Source organism: Portunus trituberculatus, chromosome 24, assembly GCF_017591435.1.
Source record: "Portunus trituberculatus isolate SZX2019 chromosome 24, ASM1759143v1, whole genome shotgun sequence".
In the NCBI taxonomy this organism is placed as follows: Eukaryota; Metazoa; Arthropoda; class Malacostraca; order Decapoda; family Portunidae; genus Portunus; species Portunus trituberculatus.
Genome location: NC_059278.1, coordinates 5274644 through 5293432, shown reverse-complemented (window position 1 = coordinate 5293432; position 18789 = coordinate 5274644). Strand labels below are relative to the sequence as shown.

The 18789-nt window shown below is 47.7% G+C and overlaps 1 protein-coding gene across 2 annotated transcripts in view; it reads right to left on the bottom strand.

Annotated features, from left to right (window-relative positions):
* LOC123508018 (serine/arginine repetitive matrix protein 2-like) overlaps positions 1–18789 on the bottom strand; it is a 101831-nt gene that overhangs the window by 57095 nt on the left and 25947 nt on the right. The window contains exons 2-5 of one of the 2 annotated variants that reach the window (XM_045261375.1): positions 18016–18089; positions 5887–11310; positions 3884–4045; positions 3391–3568 (exon numbers count right to left, since the gene is read on the bottom strand). In XM_045261375.1, coding sequence (XP_045117310.1) covers positions 3391–3568; positions 3884–4045; positions 5887–11188 — 5642 coding nt within the window. In that variant the 5' untranslated portion in view covers positions 11189–11310; positions 18016–18089. Of the gene's footprint in view, positions 1–3390; positions 3569–3883; positions 4046–5886; positions 11311–13250; positions 13352–18015; positions 18090–18789 lie in introns of those variants that run through there. The other variant, XM_045261374.1, reaches the window with a different exon arrangement.

The window sequence follows — 18789 nt, the reverse complement described above, 5'->3', positions numbered from 1 at the left end:
TGGTAATATTTTTTCTTGCATGTGTTCGTTTTAGCGTCTTAATTCGACCACTTCATGTTTTTGTTTCCTCTTATTCAGGTAACTATTTTCTTGTCACGTTTCACATTTAGTTCTACCTTTCATTACAGTCACATTTCGTTATCATACGTCTTCTATCAGCAACCTGTTAGTTTTCGTCTCTGCATCAATGTTCTGTCTTGTATCAATAAAATAATCTTCCACCAACAACTTCAGTTTCAGTCTTTTACCATCAGTCTTCCTTCAAACATCAATGTAATTCCTCTCCACTCTAAAGTTCAAATCAGCTTCAAGTGTTTGTCAGTCTGTGCTCCTTCAATCACAGAAAAATTCATCTTTATTTCACATTAGTTTTAGAGTTTCTGCATCAATCTTTCTCACAGTACCAACAAACAATTCATTTCCACCCGCAGTTCACATCAATTCCAGTTTCAACATTGATGGGCTATGGTCCAAAAGCAAACCATTCATTCTTCCACCATCAATTCACATCAATTCCATCCACATTAGACACTCCACATGGATCTTCACACGACCTTCAGTTCACACCACTGAAGACTCCCTATCAAGTTTCCCTCACAACATCACTAAGCACAAGTTATCAGCTCCTCTCAGTGTCAGTTTCAAATCAGTACACTTCACAACACTCAGAAAAACACATCAAGCAAGTGAAGATAACTAACAAGTCTCGTAGTACCGAATATGTAGCAGTATTTCCTGGTCACAAGAGGGAGAGAGAACAAGTAACGTGTGGAGAGTGAGGGAATGAGGCAATGAGCGCGCGTGGTGGTTTAAACTGAGGGAGAGAGGGAGGGAGAGAGAGAGGGACACTGCATACTGATCTCCCCACCCAGGCCACCCTTCTCTAGTCTCTACTTCTCCCACTCTCCTGTGACTCATCCCTCGTCCGTTATTTCTCCCGCTGGCTTTCTCGTGACTCCAAACCGAATGCACTAATATGATTAAATGTTGCGCCATCTTACGTATTTCTGATGTGTTGCATGCTGCTTTAATGCTTCTGGTTCTAGTGTTGTGTGCATCTAGTGTGTATTATGAGTGTTGTAAGTGTGTTGTTCAGAGGGAGGTTAAGTTAGTGATGTGATACGTGGCCTGTGTGTGTGTGTGTGTGTGTGTGTGTGTGTGTGTGTGTGTGTGTGTGTGTGTGTGTGTGTGTGTGTGTGTGTGTGTGTGTGTGTGTGTTGTCTTCTGGTCAGACTAAAGTCACTAAACCTTCGTCATTGATACCCTCCCACACTCTCTCTCTCTCTCTCTCTCTCTCTCTCTCTCTCTCTCTCTCTCTCTCTCTCTCACATACACGATTATTGACTGACTCACGAACTTAACTAAATATTTTATCTGTTTCCGTGTGTGTGTGTGTGTGTGTGTGTGTGTGTGTGTGTGTGTGTGTGTGTGTGTGTGTGTGTGTGTGTGTGTGTGTAAAAAACAGAGCAGTAGGTTTCATGACTCATCTTTCCTCCCTTGCTTCCCTCCCTCCCTCTTCTTCTCTCCCTTGGGTCCCCTTGTTACTTTTCCTCTTTACATCTCTCAACCCATCCCATCCCATCCCGTCTTCTCTTTCCTCTTCTTTTTATTTTATTATCATTATTATAGTATTATTATCATAGTATTTATATTGTTATTATTATTATTGTAATATGTGATTGTTAATTTTGTATAATTTCTCATTATTATTAGTATTTTATTATTTATTACTGTATTGTTTATTATTGTTTTATTGTAAATTGTTTTATTATTATAGTACATTTACTATTATCATTTATTATTTTATTATTATTATTATAATAATAATAAATATTATTATTATTATTATTATTTTATTATTATTATTATAGTACTATTATCATTATAGTATTATATTTTTATTATTATTGTAATGTGATTGCTATTATTTGTATAATTTTCATTATTATTTTATTTATTAATGTATCATTATTAATAATGTTTTAATGTAAATTGTTTTATTATTGTACGTTTACTATTATTATTATAATTGTTATATTATTATATTATTATTATTTTAATATCATTGCTATGTTATTATATTTATTTTTCTTTACTATTATTTATCATTTATCATTATCTATTGTTTCTATTACTATTATTCTATTTGTCATTATCATCCACTACTGTATTTATTACTGCATTTATTACATATGTGTTATGTAGATGTATATTTGGTTGTAGAAGTGGAATTTAGTTAGGAAATCTTTAATTTACTTGTTTGTAAATATATGTATAGTAATTAGGCCTATACAACTAACCGCGTCGGCCTAACATAAATTTCAAATAGGTCTGTAAAAGAGCTTATGCTCAACAGACCAAGGGAATTCTTCACATTCTGTATCATACTGATTTTAATGTACCCATAAAGGCCCAATAAATGTATCAGTATCAGTATCAGTATCTTCCATCCCCTCTCATCCTCTTCTCTCTCCTCTTATCTGCCACATTATTTCTAGTTATTTACTCTTATTTAACTATTTCTTTTCTCTCTTCACAAACAAAAGGATAAAATAATGTGATATTGTTTTGCTCTTCATCTAAGTTCTTTTGTGTTCTTTCCCTCAAGGTGACCGTCAACAGAACTTAGTCATCGCGGTTCATCAATTCACCGGAAATTAGTGTGAAATACAGAACTACTTTGTGTGTGTATGTGTGTATTTACCTATTTGTGTATTACAGGGCCCGAGTGTGTGTGTGTGTGTGTGTGTGTGTGTGTGAACAGGTATAGGTGTGAAGGGCTTCAAATTTACTGTATGTATTCATGTATGTATGCCTATGAGTATGTATGCACGTATGTATAATCAATGTATAAGTTACCTGTCTTCCTTTATCCATTACTCGTTATTCAGACATGGTAAGACATGGAGTGAATAACAATATGTATTAGTTCACCAGTTCTTTATAAGCTTCAATTTTCATTATTATTTTATTTAATTGGCATCAGATTAATAACTGTGTGTTCTTTTAAGTTACCCGAGAGACGCACCACGACAGAAAACTGGACCATGCCGCGTTGTTTTCATGGCAGACTAAAGTGTATCGCATTGAGCTCCATTTTCTCTCTCTCTCTCTCTCTCTCTCTCTCTCTCTCTCTCTCTCTCTCTCTCTCTCTCTCTCTCTCTCTCTCTCTCTCTCTCTCTTATGTAGAAGCATTAAAAAACATGATTTGCACTTATAAACATAATAATCAGAACATTTAAGACAGGAGCTAAATTCAAACCATCACCATCAACACTACTACTACTACTACTACTACTACTACCACCACCACGACTACCACCACCACCACGACCACCACCACCACCACCACCACTACTACTACTACTAGTACTGACGAAGGCCACTCACAAGGGTATCTGCGTGGTAATCCTGACGGGGCCACAGATGCTGGTGTCCGTCTCTGTGTCACTGAGGTCTACCCATTCATCCGAGGTCTCGCTCTTCCCCTCCGTGGGTGAGAGAGAGGGAGATGGCGCCCCCTCCGCTCCCTCTCCGGCAAGCATGAAAGGAGACGGTACTGGGCCTCCTATGAGAGAGAGAGAGAGAGAGAGAGAGAGAGAGAGAGAGAGAGAGAGAGAGAGAGAGATTAATATCAATACACGAAAAACGCCTACTAAAACAAGCATATCAGCAAATATACACCAATTTCAAGAACAACAAGAACAAGAACAAGAACAAGAACAAAACTGATAAACAACAAAGACTGCAACAACACACACACACACACACACACACACACACACACACACACACACACACACACACACACACACACACACACACACACACACATACATGCACTGGCTCACGCACGCAGTCGCTTACTCACTGATTCACTCACCGTAACTTCTGGAGGAGGGAATGGCTGGGGCGTGGGTGGTGGGCGGGGAGGACGGCGGGTGGAGGACGGTGGTGGTGGTGCTGGTGGGCGTGAGTTCCAGCGACGCCCCAATACGGGTCAGCTTGTAGGAAAAGACTTCGTGAACGCCGCCTTCACTTCCATCTGCGGGAGGAGGAGGAGGAGGAGGAGGAGGAGGAGGAGGAGGAGGAGGAGGAGGAGGAGGAGGAGGAGGAGGAGGAGGAGGAGGAGGAGGAGGAGGAGGAGGAGGAGGAGAAGAGGAGGAAGAAGAGGAAAAGGAGGAGGGGTGGGGGGAGGTTAAGTTCTGCGTATGTACGTGATTAAATGTGTGTGAGTGTAGATAGTGGAAAGCTTACACAAACCTAACCTTGTCATACACACACACACACACACACACACACACACACACACACACACACACACACACACACACACACACACACACACACACACACACACACACACACACACACACACACACACACACACACACACACACACACACACACACACACACACACACACACACAGACAGACACATACACACACACACACAACCACAGACCGCAAGAACTAACAAGGTAACACTCAAGAGAATGTCGTCAGGCACTGATCTAAGTATGACAAACAGCTTCCGTAGACTTAGTGAAACACGGTACTTACTTTCCGCAGACTTACATCACAGTAGCAATAAATGGTAATCTTTCTCCTCCTTGTCAAAAAATATATAAACCCTTAACATATTTCAACTTAATTACGTGAAATGGTAGTGAATATGTCAATGAACGGTGGATTTGGGTTTCTACGTAGATAAATAAAGGATAAATTTGAAGCTTCTCTGTGCAAAGTTCCTCATTATCACAAGTCTATAGTAAATATTATATGGCTTATTGAGTGTCTTTTACTTCATGCATGCTCTTTGCGCCTTTTTATGTGTGTGTGTGTGTGTGTGTGTGTGTGTGTGTGTGTGTGTGTGTGTGTGTGTGTGTGTGTGTGTGTGTGTGTGTATGCGCGCGTGCATGCGCGTGTGTGTGTTGTACCTGTACTAGGTCATTTCTACACACACACACACACACACACACACACACACACACACACACACACACACACACACACAAGCCAGAGGACCGGGGTTCGATTCCCCGGCCGGGTGGAGATATTTGGGTGTGTCTCCTTTCACGTGTAGCCCCTGTTCACCTAGCAATGAGTAGGTACGGGATGTAAATCGAGGAGTTGTGACCTTGTTGTCCTGGTGTGTGGTGTGTGCCTGGTCTCAGGCCTATCCGAAAATCGGAAATAATGAGCTCTGAGCTCCTTCCGTAGGGTAACGTCTGGCTGTCTCGTCAGAGACTGCAGCAGATCAAACAGTGAATTACACACACACACACACACACACACACACAGAGAGAGAGAGAGAGAGAGAGAGAGAGAGAGAGAGAGAGAGAGAGAGAGAGAGAGAGAGAGAGAGAGAGAGAGAGAGAGAGAGAGAGAGAGAACTACCAATAATCAGTAGCTTCCCGGATAGGTGTGAGAGCCTTGTCCTGGCGCCCTGTTACCTGTGGCTCTAGGTATTTCACGCGTGTCCGGTGGGCGAGGACAAGCTGGGGGCAGGAAAGAGCAACAAAGCCACGATGGTCAATGATGGGAACTTTAAGGCAAGGGTAATGTGACCGAGTGAAGAGAAGTGAGGCAAAGTGAAGGGGACGACTCTATTGAAAACAACTTGGTAAATTTTTGAGGAGTGAGACAAAGCAGATGGCGATTGTGGTGAATAAAGAGCGAAGTGTGACGAGGGCCGCGTGGTGAGATAGATGGACGGGGAGTGGGAGAAAATAACACAGTACGTACGAGTATGATGACGCTTCTGTTTCCTCTCCTTCGTAATTAAGCACCACCTTGTGGAAATGGTTCTCTCTCTCTCTCTCTCTCTCTCTCTCTCTCTCTCTCTCTCTCTCTCTCTCTCTCTCTCTCTCACCGTGACTCACCTTCACTAGCATAGGGGGAGCCTCCGTCACGCGCCGTGGGGTTGCAGTCATCGCGAGGGTCGGGCGAGCCTGCCTCAGCCTCAGGCACTTCCTGGATGCAGGGCACGGCGCCGGGCGGATTGACGGGTTCATAGGAGTGGGAGGTTTGGGAGGCGTTGTACATCGCCACTTCGTCGTACATGTAGCTGATGGAGTCTAGCTGGTCCTCCCGTACCACCGCGAAGTGTGCCGTCACCACGCCACCATCACAGTCATCGTACTGGCTGGAGTCAGAGCGAGGCGGGTTCACGGTATCGTAGCCTTCGGACGGCGGCTGGATGGTGTCGTAACCCACCGTAGAGGGCGCGCGGATATCGTCATACCCACAGGACGACGGTGCCCGTATGTCATCGTAACTCACAGCACTCGCCGCCCCAATGTAGTCATAAGACACTGTGTGGGTGTCCTCGGCGCCGCCTCGCTGTGTCAGCTCGGCATAGCTGTGGTGCGCGGCGCTCTCCTTCACCCGCCCAGGAAAGGCAGTCCTCCCGTAGCGACAGTAGTTCCGCACGCCAGGCTGACGTGTGAAGGGCGACCGCTCGGGCTCCTCCTCCTCGTCCTCGTCCGCCTCCACCTCCTGCAGCTCCGGCATGTCCACCGACCCTGAGTGTGGTATGCTGCCCTCGCTCCACAGGAAGGAACAGTTGGGTCGAATGCCGCGCCCCTCAAGCTTCTCTCTGTTGCGCTGCAGCTTCTCAAGGTTCGGAGCATAAAGGTTCTCGTAGATGTTCTCCGTCTCGCCGCTGCTGTCACTCTCCGCGCCGCTCTTATCCGATGCTGCAGACTTACGCAGGGTCTCCCTCTCTTGTCCCGAGGTGGATGACTCCGTGGGTGGGTCTGGGATGGGCGTGTTGGGTGGGGGAGGTAAAGGAAGGGTGGCGGAGGAGGGAGGGGAGGGTATCGGGGTCTTCGGAGGGGGAGGCAGAGTCATGGAGTGGCAGGAGGAGGAGGAGGGCACCTGGGGGCTGTCATAGAGGCTCTCAGTGTCGAAGGTAAACACGGACGTCTCTTGTGACTTCCTCAGGGTGAGAGGGAGAGTGAGGGAGGTACCAGGGAGAGTCTGGAGGGAGGTGGAAGCATTCAGGGGGTTGAGTGACTCTCCTCCTCCTCCTCCCGCTGCTGCTATTGCTGCTGCTCCTCCTCCTACTTCGCTCTCCTCTGCCTCCTCTTTTGCGATCTGCTCCATTATTTTGTCCTTGTATTTCTTCCTGTCACGGCTTCTTGATCTTGAGCGAATGTTCCACTTGCCATAAGTTCCTTCCTCTTTATCATCTTTCTTCTTATTCTTCCCTTCCTTCTTCGAGTCCTCTAATGCGGCTTTCTTCTCTTCCTCCTTCTTCTTCTCCTCCTCTTTGGCTTTTTTCTTCCGTTCTTGACTCTTCTCTCTGAGTTTCTTGAACGTAAACCTCTCATACGTCCTCCCTTCTCTATCCTTCTCGCACTCCTCTCCTCCCTCAGATTTATCCTCCTCTCCATCCTTCTTCTTGTCCCTCCTCTCCCTGGAGCGCCCTCTCTTGTACCACTTCTCTCTGTCTGCTGAGGGAGATCTGTTCCTCCTCTCCCTCTCCTCCTTCCTCTCGGCGTCCTTTTCTTTGGTCTTCTTCACCGTGTTCTTGACGGCAGATTTGACGGCAGTGTAGATGCGACTCTCCTGTACCTTCACCGCCTTCTTCGACTTCGCCTCCGAGCACACCGAACTCACCTCAGAAGTCGCGTCGTCAAGTCCGCTGCTCTCTACTGACCTTGAGTCCGCCTCTGGCTGTTTCTCCTCTTCGTAGCCTTCAGGAGTGGCCTTTGGAGTCTCCGCTGACGTCTCTGCAGACTGGGAGGTAGAAGGCGTTGGTTCCTCAGGTGAGGCGGAACTGCAGGCCGCTGAAAACTGAGTCACATCCTTGCTCTCTGACTCAAGAAGGTCCATCATTCCTTTCTCCTCAGAGTCCACGAGCTTACCTTCCTTCGCTACTTTTTCTTCGTTCACACAGGCATACACATCCTTCTCCTGATGTGAGTCTTTGTCCTCAGGGTCCTCGTCCACACCCCTCAGAGCCACGGCGCTGTCCTCACTCCTGAAGGTGTCTGAGGAAGCCACAGTGTCCAGAGAGCAGTCCTCAGGGAGCGGAGAGGCGTGGCCGGGAACGCTGGGGACACGCAGCCTAGGAGACAACTGGTACCCGTCAGCGGAGATGCCAGAGTCCAAGGAGTCCGACTTAGCGTGTCTCTCCGACAGGGTGGCGGTTAATCGTCCTGCCGAAGAAGCGACTGAAGAGGCCAGACTCCCTCCCTCACCTACATCGTCAGGAGGTCGTAAGCGGAGAGTGGAGGACGGCCTAACTTCGATGTTGGTGTAGGGCGGTGACTGCTCCCTCGTGGCATCCCTCTGACACTTCTCCTCGTCGGTGCTCTCGTCTTCTGTATCCTCATCCTCGCTCTCTCCTTTGAACTTGCAGGAGGAGAGAGCAGTCTTAATCCTCTCGCACACCTTCTCCTCGTCCGTCTTGTTGTCCCCCATGCCCGTAGAGCTGCGCCTCCTCGTCACGCCACGACGTGCCCGCACCGCCCTCGGCCGCGCAGACCTCATCGGGGGAGACCTGGACGAGGAAGACGGCGGGCGGGGCGTGGAGGGCGAGCTGGGAGACGGCGACCTGGAGTGTGGCGGCCTAGCAGTGGGTGACCTGGAGGAGAGCGACCTGGGCGTAGAGGTTCTGGATGAGGGCGACTGTGACTTTGGTGACCTGGAAGTGGGTGACCTGGAGGTGGGTGACCTACAGTGGGGTGATCTGGAGGTGGATGATCTTGAGTTTGGTGATCGTGAGTTTGGTGATCGTGAGTTTGGTGATCGTGAGTTTGGTGACCGTGAGTTTGGTGACCGTGAATTGGGTGACCTTGCATTCGGTGACCGTGAGTTGGGTGACCGCGAGTTGGGTGACCTTGTATTCGGTGATCTAGAGTTGGGTGACTTCGTGTTGGGTGACCTGCCGTATTTACCGTTCACCCGCCGCAGGTTGAGCACGGCCAGCTCCCCTGCAGCCACGCCTCTCCTCTGTTCCCTGTTCTTCTCCTCTTTGCGGCTCTTCTCTGTCAGCACCCCGACGCCTTCCTTGTCAAGACGCACAAACTTCTGCCGTGTCCTGTGCACCGTGCCGACTCTTGGGGCGAGGGGCGGGATGCGCGTCTTGTGCAGCGTGACCTGCGGGAGGTCGTGGGGTCCCGCCGCCTGGTTCTGTGAGATCATTGTGTTGAACTTGTCCGTCAGCGCCGCCACAGTGCTGGGCTTGATGGTCACACTCAGTCGGTACTCCGCCTTCCGCGCCCCCTTCACGTGGTCCATGCGTCCATTCTTAGAGTCCTTCCGCCGGAGCTTGACGGCTTGACTCTTCACGAAACTCTCGCCCTCCAATACCTTGGCCCGCGAGGTGTAGGACAGGCTGCCGCGCCGCACCACACGCCCGCCCGTCTTGAAGCTCTCCGCGCGTCTCACGGGGTTTACCTTCAGCGTGGGCTCCAGCTCCTTTCGTGACTTGTATCCTGCTGACTCCATTTTCTTCACTACTGGCGCCTTCTCCGCTGGGGACTCGTGCAAGTGCTGCGTTTGATGGGCAGCCTGAGAGAGCGGCTCGTCCTCCTCATCTGCCTCCCCGTCGTCCTCCAAATCCTCGTCGTCCTCGTCCATTCCCCTCCTCAAGAAATTGGGTCTCCAGTTCTTCCTCTTGTGCACCTTAGCATACTCCGGGATGGGCGCGCCGTCCCGGAATAGCACGCGACCATAGGCGCCGCCCCGGGGCTGCCCTGATGCCGCGGCGAAAGTGGTGGTGGTGGTATGGGCGGTGGTGGTGGTGGTGGTGGTGGTGGAAGTGGCGACAGAGGAGGTGGTGGTGGTTGCGACAGGGGAGGTGGTGCTGGTGGTGACAGTGGTAACAGTGGTGGTGGCGGTGCTGTGGGAGGTGATGTTTGTGTTGGTGGCGGCACCAGTGGTAGCTGTGTTTCCTGCGGGCACCTTCTTCCGCCGCTGGGACGCCCTGGTGGCCCTGATAGAGGCCGGGCGGCCGCGGCGGGACACCTCAGGCGTCTTCACTACTGTGATGTTGAGTTTGGCTTTCACCTGGTCGGGAGTAGTGGTGGTGGTGGTGGTGGTAAAGGCAGCTCCGCTGGCGCCGGTGACAGCTGTTGTCGCCCCACCTTCCCCTCTCGAGTCCTCCTGAAGAAGATTTTGTAGCAGAATCTTCTTGGCTACGCACTTGGATTCTATCGTGGTTCCGCGCGCCGGCCTCTTCTCCAACTCCCTGGCAGGGACGTGGAGAGGCGCGTCACACCCCCTGCTGGCCAGGCTGAAGCTGCTCGGTACGTGGCTCGCCTCCAAGGCAGTGAAATCCACGCCTTCGTAAGTCAGGTTGTTGACGTGGTTGTAAAACCTCGCCCTCACGGCATCCAGGGTGCTGCTGCGGCTCTCTAACCATGCATCCTCGTCAGCCTCCTGCGGGGGCCGTGAGGCAGGGCCAAGGGTGTGGTAGCGGACTGCTGCCACAGGGCGTTGCTGCGGGGCTGGGCGGAGCGTGGCGGAGCTTTGGGGGAGGGAGGAGGTGTTGGCGATGGCATCGTGCGCCGCAGAGCCGAACCTGTTGTGTAGAAAGGAGCGCTGGAGGGTCTGCAGTTTGTGAAGGGGAGACTTGTGGGTAGCAGTGGCAGGGGGCTGTGAGACAGTGCGGGTCACAGCGCCCCCCTTACCGTTCCCCTCACCCATTGGAGGTTCCCCATCTCCTACACGGGGCTCTTTCTCCCCTCCTTCACTTTCACTGGATCCGGCGTGGGCCTTCACCACCTCAACATCTGTCTTGGGAGACGCAGGCTTCTTGTCGGCCACAGTAAGAGCGTGGTCAGGGCGTGGCTCTTCGCTCTCTCTCCCTCCAGGTGGAAGACTCCCTCCCTTAACGCTCCCATCAGCTTTATCCTTCTTTTCCTTCTCCTTCTCTTTCTCTTCCTTCTTGGCAGACCGGTGGCCTCTTAAGTACGGCAAGAAGCCCTTCCTGCTCTTCTTGGCCTTGCCGCTGATGGAAGTGGAGGTGGAGGTGGAGGTAGCAGTGGCGGTGGAGGAGGTGGAGATTGTAGTTGTGGCAGTGGTAGTAGTGGTAGTGGTGGTGGCGTTGTGGTCCCTCGTCGCCGCCTCCGCCGCGCCCTCCTGCACACCCTTAGGCGATCGGGACTCATGGGGGAACCTGGTGAAGACTTTGGTGACCCGGGGGCTTTTGTCACGGCTAGAGGCGGGCATGGCGGGGGGCGGGCGGTGCGTGGGCGGGGGAGGGGGCGGCTGGGTAGGTCGGGGCGGCCAGTGGGCAGGGCGGGGCCTTGGTGTGGCTGCTACTCCCCGCCACCTTGGACCGCCATTGCACTCTGGAAGGAAGAGGTGCTGTGAGCTGCCTGTGTGTGTGTGTGTGTGTGTGTGTGTGTGTGTGTGTGTGTGTGTGTGTGTGTGTGTGTGTGTGTGTGTGTGTGTGTGTGTGTGTGTGTGTGTGTGTGTGTGTGTGTGTGTGTGTGTGTGTGTGTGTGTGTGTGAGAGAGTGAGAGAGAGAGAGAGAGAGAGAGAGAGAGAGAGAGAGAGAGAGAGAGAGAGAGAGAGAGAGAGAGAGAGAGAGAGAGAGAGAGAGAGAGAGAGAGAGAGAGAGAGAGAGAGAGAGAGAGAGAGAGAGAGAGAGAGAGAGAGAGAGAGAGAGAGAGAGAGAGAGAGAGAGAGAGAGAGAGAGAGAGAGAGAGAGAGAGAGAGAGAGAGAGAGAGAGAGAGAGAGAGAGAGAGAGAGAGAGAGAGAGAGAGAGAGAGAGAGAGAGAGAGAGAGAGAGAGAGAGAGAGTAAGCGTGAAGTATGCGTACCACCTCAAACGCATCTCCTGTCCGCGATTATCCAAGACAGGAAAAAAAGATGAACAACAAAATGAATAATGAAAAAAAGATACAAAAACGTGAACAGTAAAAGGAAGCAAAAATATTTATATAAAGCAACTTTTCTTAAGCGTAACCACTAACACACACACACACACACACACACACACACACACACACACACGCTGGGAATTCACACTATATTGAGTCCTCCTCCTTTTCCTCCACTTTCCTCCCTTCTTCCATTTTCCTCCACTCCCTAAACGTCGGATATTTTCAAGAGGCGCCTTCATCACCTTCTTCTCTCCTCCTCTTCCTTCTCCTCCTCCTCCTCCTCCTCCTCCGCATCTTCCACTTCCTCCTCCTCCTCCTCCTCCTCCTCCTCCTCCTCCTCCTCCTCCTCCTCCGCATTCTTCTCTTCTTCTTCTTCTTCTTCTTCTTCTTCTTCTTCTTCTTCTTCTTCTTCTTCTTCTTCTTCTTCTTCTTCTTCTTCTTCTTCTTCTTCTTCCTCCTCCTCCTCCTCCTCCTCCTCCTCCTACTTTTCTATCCAACATCCCCATCTTTCCCATTCGCCTCTCATTTATACACCCAATAAACATCAGTACATACATACATACATACATACATACATACATACATACATATACACATACATTGACACACACAATATAATCGCATATCTTAGTGTGTGTGTGTGTGTGTGTGTGTGTGTGTGTGTGTGTGTGTGTGTGTGTGTGTGTGTGTGTGTGTGTGTGTGTGTGTGTGTGTGTGTGTATCTTTTTTTTTTTTTTTTGTTCAAGTCATTCCAACAAGAAAATGACAATATTGTTGTATTGCGTATTGTTTTGAAGTTTCTTGTATATTTTTTCTTATTTTTCCAATATACTCTCCTGTGTTTTTACTTTCTTTTGCTTTATTATGTGGTTCTGAAAACTGTCCTGTGTTCGTAGTTAATTATTATTATTACTATTATTATTATTATTATTATTATTATTATTATTATTATTATTATTATCATTATTATTATCAGTGTTATTACCATTCCTACAGCGTTTTTTTCTTTTCTCTTTTACTTTCACCATGTTGTTGTTGTTGTTGTTGTTGTTGTTGTTGTTGTTGGTCGGTCAGTCATCATTACATCATTCAGTCAGCCAGTCATTCAATCAACAAGCCAGCCAACCAGTCAGTCAGTCAGTCAGTCAGTCAATCAGTCACTCATTCAGTCAGTCAGTCAGTTAGTCAGCCAATCACTCAGCTATTCAATCAGTCGATCAGCCAGTCAATTAGTCAGTCAGCCAGTAAGTCAACACAACATCAGCTAGTCAGTCAATTTTCACAAACCCACACATTCAATCGACCAGTCAATCAGTCAATCAGTCAGTCATTCAGTCACCACATCACATCACCACCCAATCACCACAGTCTTAGTCAATCAGCCACCACAGCACCACACTCACCTCTCCTCACAGCCACGGACATCTTGGTGAAAAGGACGTATAAATGTGAGAAAATTAACAACAATAGCAGTCACAGCATCACGGACACGGACACGGACACAGACACGGACGTGCGCATGAACACACGTACACGGACGGCAGGGGAGGAGGTGCGTGACATCCTCCACCTGTCAACACTAAAGACACACTGAGGCCGGAGGGAGCTGAAACTGTGGCGGGTGAGCCTCTTACATCTCTCTCTCTCTCTCTCTCTCTGTATGTCATATGTGTTTCTTTTTAAAATTAATTAATAGAAAGTGAAAAGAAATGATTAGCTGATAATTAGGTAGCGAAGTAAAACTCATTCTTTTTTCTTCTTCTTCTTCTTCTTCTTCTTCAGTTTTTCTTCTTCTTCTTCTCCTCTTTACTACTACTACTACTACTACTACTACTACTACTACTACTACTACTATACTGCTACTATTAATCATTATTACAGCAACAACAACAGCAAAAACAAACAAACAGTAACAACAACAACAACAATAACAACAACAAAAAAGTAACAAACAAACAAACAAACAACAACAACAACAACAACAACAATAACAACAAAAACAAACCATTTTCTCCACCATGATTGATCTAGTCCACACACACACACACACACACACACACACACACACACACACACACACACACACACAGTAATTGGGTCGGTGTTGCCTACATAAACTCCCTCGGGCAAGTTCCCTGCAAGGCCAAGAAGGAGGAGGAGGAGGAGGAGGAGGAGGAGGAGGAGGAGGAGGAGGAGGAGGAGGAGGAGGAGAAGAAGAAGAAGAAGAAGAAGAAGAAGAAGAAGAAGAAGAAGAAGAAAAAGAAGAAGAAGAAGAAAAAGAAGAAGAAGAAGAAGAGGATCAATAACAACAAAAAAAAACAACAACAACAACAACAACAACAAACGAAGTAAAGGAAAAGAAAGAGACGTGAGATGTTTGAAAGAAGTGGAGAGAAAAGTAAGAAAACATGAAGGAAAGAAGAAGGAAAGAAGGAAAGGGAGATAGGGATGCAGTGAAGGGAAGGGAGGGGAGGTATAGAGGCTAATAATAAACAGGTAAATGGACGCTACCTGAGCCGTGATAAGAGGAGGTGGTGGCGGTGGTGGTGGTGGTGGTGGTGGTGGTGGTGGTGGTGGTGGTGGTGGTGGTGGTGGTGGTGGTGGTGGTGGTGGTGGTGGTGGTGGTAGAGGAGGAGGTGAAGGGACGATATCAGTGAAGGAGGAGAGGTGAAGAGATAAAGAGAGGTAGAGAGAGTGGGAGGAAGGAAAGGAGGAAGGAAGAGAAGAAGTGAAAGAAAAGAAGAAGAATGGAAGAATAAGAAGAAAATGTGAAGAAGAAGAAGAAGAAGAAGAAGAAGAAGAAGAAGAAGAAGAAGAAGAAGAAGAAGAAGAAGAAGAAGAAGAAGAAGAAGAAGAGAGAGAGAGAGAGAGAGAGAGAGAGAGAGAGAGAGAGAGAGAGAGAGAGAGAGAGAGAGAGAGAGAGAGAGAGAGAGAGAGAGAGAGAGAGAGACGGACGTAAAAGAAGGAACTAAAGCAGGAGGCAAAGGAGGAAAGAAAAAAAAAAAAAAGTGCTGATGACGAGAGAGAGAGAGAGAGAGAGAGAGAGAGAGATGCCTATTCAGCCCTATCTCCCTACCCCCTCCATCCCTCCAACATTCCTCCACACCATGACAAGAGCAGGAAACAATCACGGATGCAGAGAGAGAGAGAGAGAGAGAGAGAGAGAGAGAGAGTAACGGGTGCCTCTTTCTCTCTCTCTCTCTCTCTCTCTCTCTCTCTCTCTCTCTCTCTCTCTCTCTCTCTCTCTTTCCACATGAAATCTTACATAATACCTTGAATTCAAATTTTTCTTTCATGTTTTATTCCCTGACAATCTTCCAACTCCCGCCACGTGAGACGAATAATGATGACAGGTAGAACAGGTAAAAGTACTTCCTCCTCCTCCTCCTCCTCCTCCTCCTCCTCCTCCTCCTCCTCCTCTGATATAATACGAGTTGGATTTACACCACTGTTTTATATAAGAGGAAAGAAAGTGTTTTGTTTTTTCTTACTTTCTTTCCTTTTTATATGAGTTTATTTTCCCTTTGTGTTGATCATAATATTACACGAGTCTCTCTCTCTCTCTCTCTCTCTCTCTCTCTCTCTCTCTCTCTCTCTCTCTCTCTCTCTCGCATTTTTTTTCCTTTCGATTCTTTGTCTCCTCCTCTTCCTCCTCCTCCTCCTATTTTCTTCCACTCCTCCTCCTCCTCCTCCTCCTCCTCCTCCAGTAAGTCCCCAGCAGGAGGCAGGATGTGAGTGTTTCCCTTCTCGATGATTTGAATTTTACACGTATATCTCCTCCTCCTCCTCCTCCTCCTCCCCGTCTCTTGCTCTTCCTCCTTCTTTCCTCCATGGCTCTCTTGCTCTCCTTCACTTTTCTTTCTTTGGTCTTCTCTTATGTTCTTCTTCTCCTTCCTCCTCCTCCTCCTCCTCCTCCTCCTCCTCTTCATCATCCCAATCCACCACCTCCTCCTCCTCCTCTTCCTCCTCCTTCTCCTCCCCTTCCTCTTCCTCTTCCTCTCCTCTTCCTCTTCCTCTTCCTCTTCCTCCTCCTCCTCCTCCTCCTCCTCCTCCTACACGGGTCTCTTGTTCTTCGCATTTCCGTTCTTCTCTCCTTCCTCTTTCCTCTCTGGCATACTTCCTTCCTTCCTTTCTTTCTTCCTTCCTTCCTTCTTTTCTTCCTCCGATCACTGACTCACTACTTCCTCTCGCGAAACGAAAAGAAAGTTTATTTTTAATATATAAGATTTAGCTTGTTTTGTTCCACTGTGTGTGTGTGTGTGTGTGTGTAATTCACCTCGGTCGCCTGCTGGTCACCTAGCCAGTCTTCTCCATTACGGAGCGAGCTCAGAGCTCATAGACCGATCTTCGGGTAGGACTGAGACCACAACACACTCCACACACCGGGAAAGCGAGGCCACAACCCCTCGAGTTACATCCCGTACCTATTTACTGCTAGGTGAACAGGGGCCACACATTAAGAGGCTTGCCCATTTGCCTCGCCGCGCCGGGACTCGAACCCGGCCCTCTCGATTGTGAGTCGAGCGTGCTAACCACTACACTACGCGGTGTGTGTGTGTGTGTGTGTGTGTGTGTCCCAACTTACCAATGCTACTAACATCCACAATAATCCCCCCCCCCACACACACACACACACTCACTCACACACACACACACACACACACACACACACACACACACACACACACACACACACACACACACACACACACACGATGCAACACTAGTTTCTGCGGATATTGCTTGAGGCAAAGTTCGAAATGTTCAATACACACAAGCATTTTGAGTTGTTCTGCCGTGGGGTGAAATTGCATCGTGGGGGTGGGACATGCAAAGGCTGCGCCAGGCGGGTGTTTATGTCGTACAAACCATGTCCACATACTCCACCTTGCTGTAAGAGTGTGGCATTTTCTAGTTTTTTTTTTTTTTTTTTTTTTTTTGGTCTTCTTTGTGTTGGAATCTTGCAGTACAATCTTAATGTATTCCTTGTCACCGTCTTGGAGTGGAACTGCATTCAGCTGACTTGCTGCAAGCCTCACTGACTTGCTCTCACCGACGGGCAGACAGCGCGTCATGCAGCCTATAATTCTATTCATCGTTAATTACAGCCATGTTATCGATGTATAGTGTGTTCCAATAAATCACCTGTCAGTCAGTACCACTCTTCTCATTCCGAGGTACTGCAATACACCAAAACTTGTAGAAATAATGACTAAATAACTCACAAGGGGCTCGTCGCCTCGCCACATCCATATTCCACCCCACGTTTAGACAACGCCTCAAAATGTACTTGTGTAAAGAACAATTTTTCTTTAAAATCACCAGACTTTTCGCCTCTAGCAATATCCCCAGAAACTCGTATTGCACCACGCGAGAGCACACCCACCCACCCACCCACTCACTCACACACACACACACACACACACACAACAACAAGAGGCCTACACATAACCTACATATTTACTGTCCTGAGGGCTCACCACCACCACCACCACCACCACCACCACCACCACCACCACCACCAGGAGGCAAAGGTTTCGGTATGGTAAAGGTAAGGTAAGAAGGAAAACTAATTACAAGACAGGTATACACGAACTTTCTTCCGTGTGTGTGTGTGTGTGTGTGTGTGTGTGTGTGTGTGTGTGTGTGTGTGTGTGTGTGTGTGTGTGTGTGTGTGTGTGTGTGTGTGTGTGTGTGTGTGTGTGTGTGTGTGTGTGTGTGTGTGTGTGTGTGTGTGTGTGTCATGGAAACGAACAGAGCCATGGAAAAATTATTATGCGTGCAAAAGTAAAGGAGAAGTAGAAGGAGGAAGAGGAGGAGGAAGCAACAGGTGACAGGAGAGGAAGTACAAGAGGAAAGGAGGAGGAGGAGGAAGAGGAGGAGGAGGAGGAGGAGGAGGAGGAGGAGGAGGAGGAGCTTGTTTTTCTCTCCAACAAAGACGGGATGAATAGGAAAGAATGTTAACCACAGGAAGGAAGAAAGGAAGGAGGAGGAAGTGGAGAAAGAGAAAGAGAGAGAGAGAGAGAGAGAGAGAGAGAGAGAGAGAGAGAGAGAGAGAGAGAGAGAGAGAGAGAGAGAGAGAGGAAATAACACATCCTTACTATTAATCCAAAAACGACTAATTAATCTCTCTCTCTCTCTCTCTCTCTCTCTCTCTCTCTCTCTTACAGGTGTGACGGTGGCCGGGAGACAGGTGCGGGACGAGGTGGTCTGGTCTTTCCTTCATATTACATCTTCCACACCTGTAATGGAAGGGAAGGAAGCGGTTTAGTAGTAGTAGTAGTAGTAGTAGTAGTAGTAGTAGTAGTAGTAGTAGTAGTAGTAGTAGTAGTAGTAGTAGTAGTAGTAGTAGTAGATCTGTAAAATTCATGTCAATCAATTAATTTATTCAACCTATTTTGTAACCTACGTATTTTTATTTTACTTCATCAAGTTTTGAATCCAAGAGACACTCATCAGATTTGGCAGGTACACGAAAAAAAAAAATAAATAAAACTTCCACCTAAGAAGTAATGTACTGAAGCTGTAATGTCAGGTAAGGGAATGTAAAGTGGGAATAACGTTAGCGACGGTCAGGTTAGGCAAGGTGAGATAAATAAGTTAGTGTATAATAAAGAAAGTACGATAATATAAGCACAGTTAGTTAAAATTAGGTAAGAGAAGGTGATATGACGTAAAATATAGGTGGCTTTCAAGAATAGCATAGTGTGCCATGAAGCGGGAAGTTTTCTCTCATGGAGTACACTTTCCAATATTTTTTTAGGTGATATTGCTATAAAACTTAAGTAAAACCATTAAAAAAAAAAACAGATACTTGAATAAATACATAAACATATTTTCACACGTTTAAACTAAAGCTACACAAAAAAAGCACAAAATTAATTAAAACATATGAAATGAAAAAGAACATGAAAAAAAAAAGAAAGCAAACACAAAAACCCT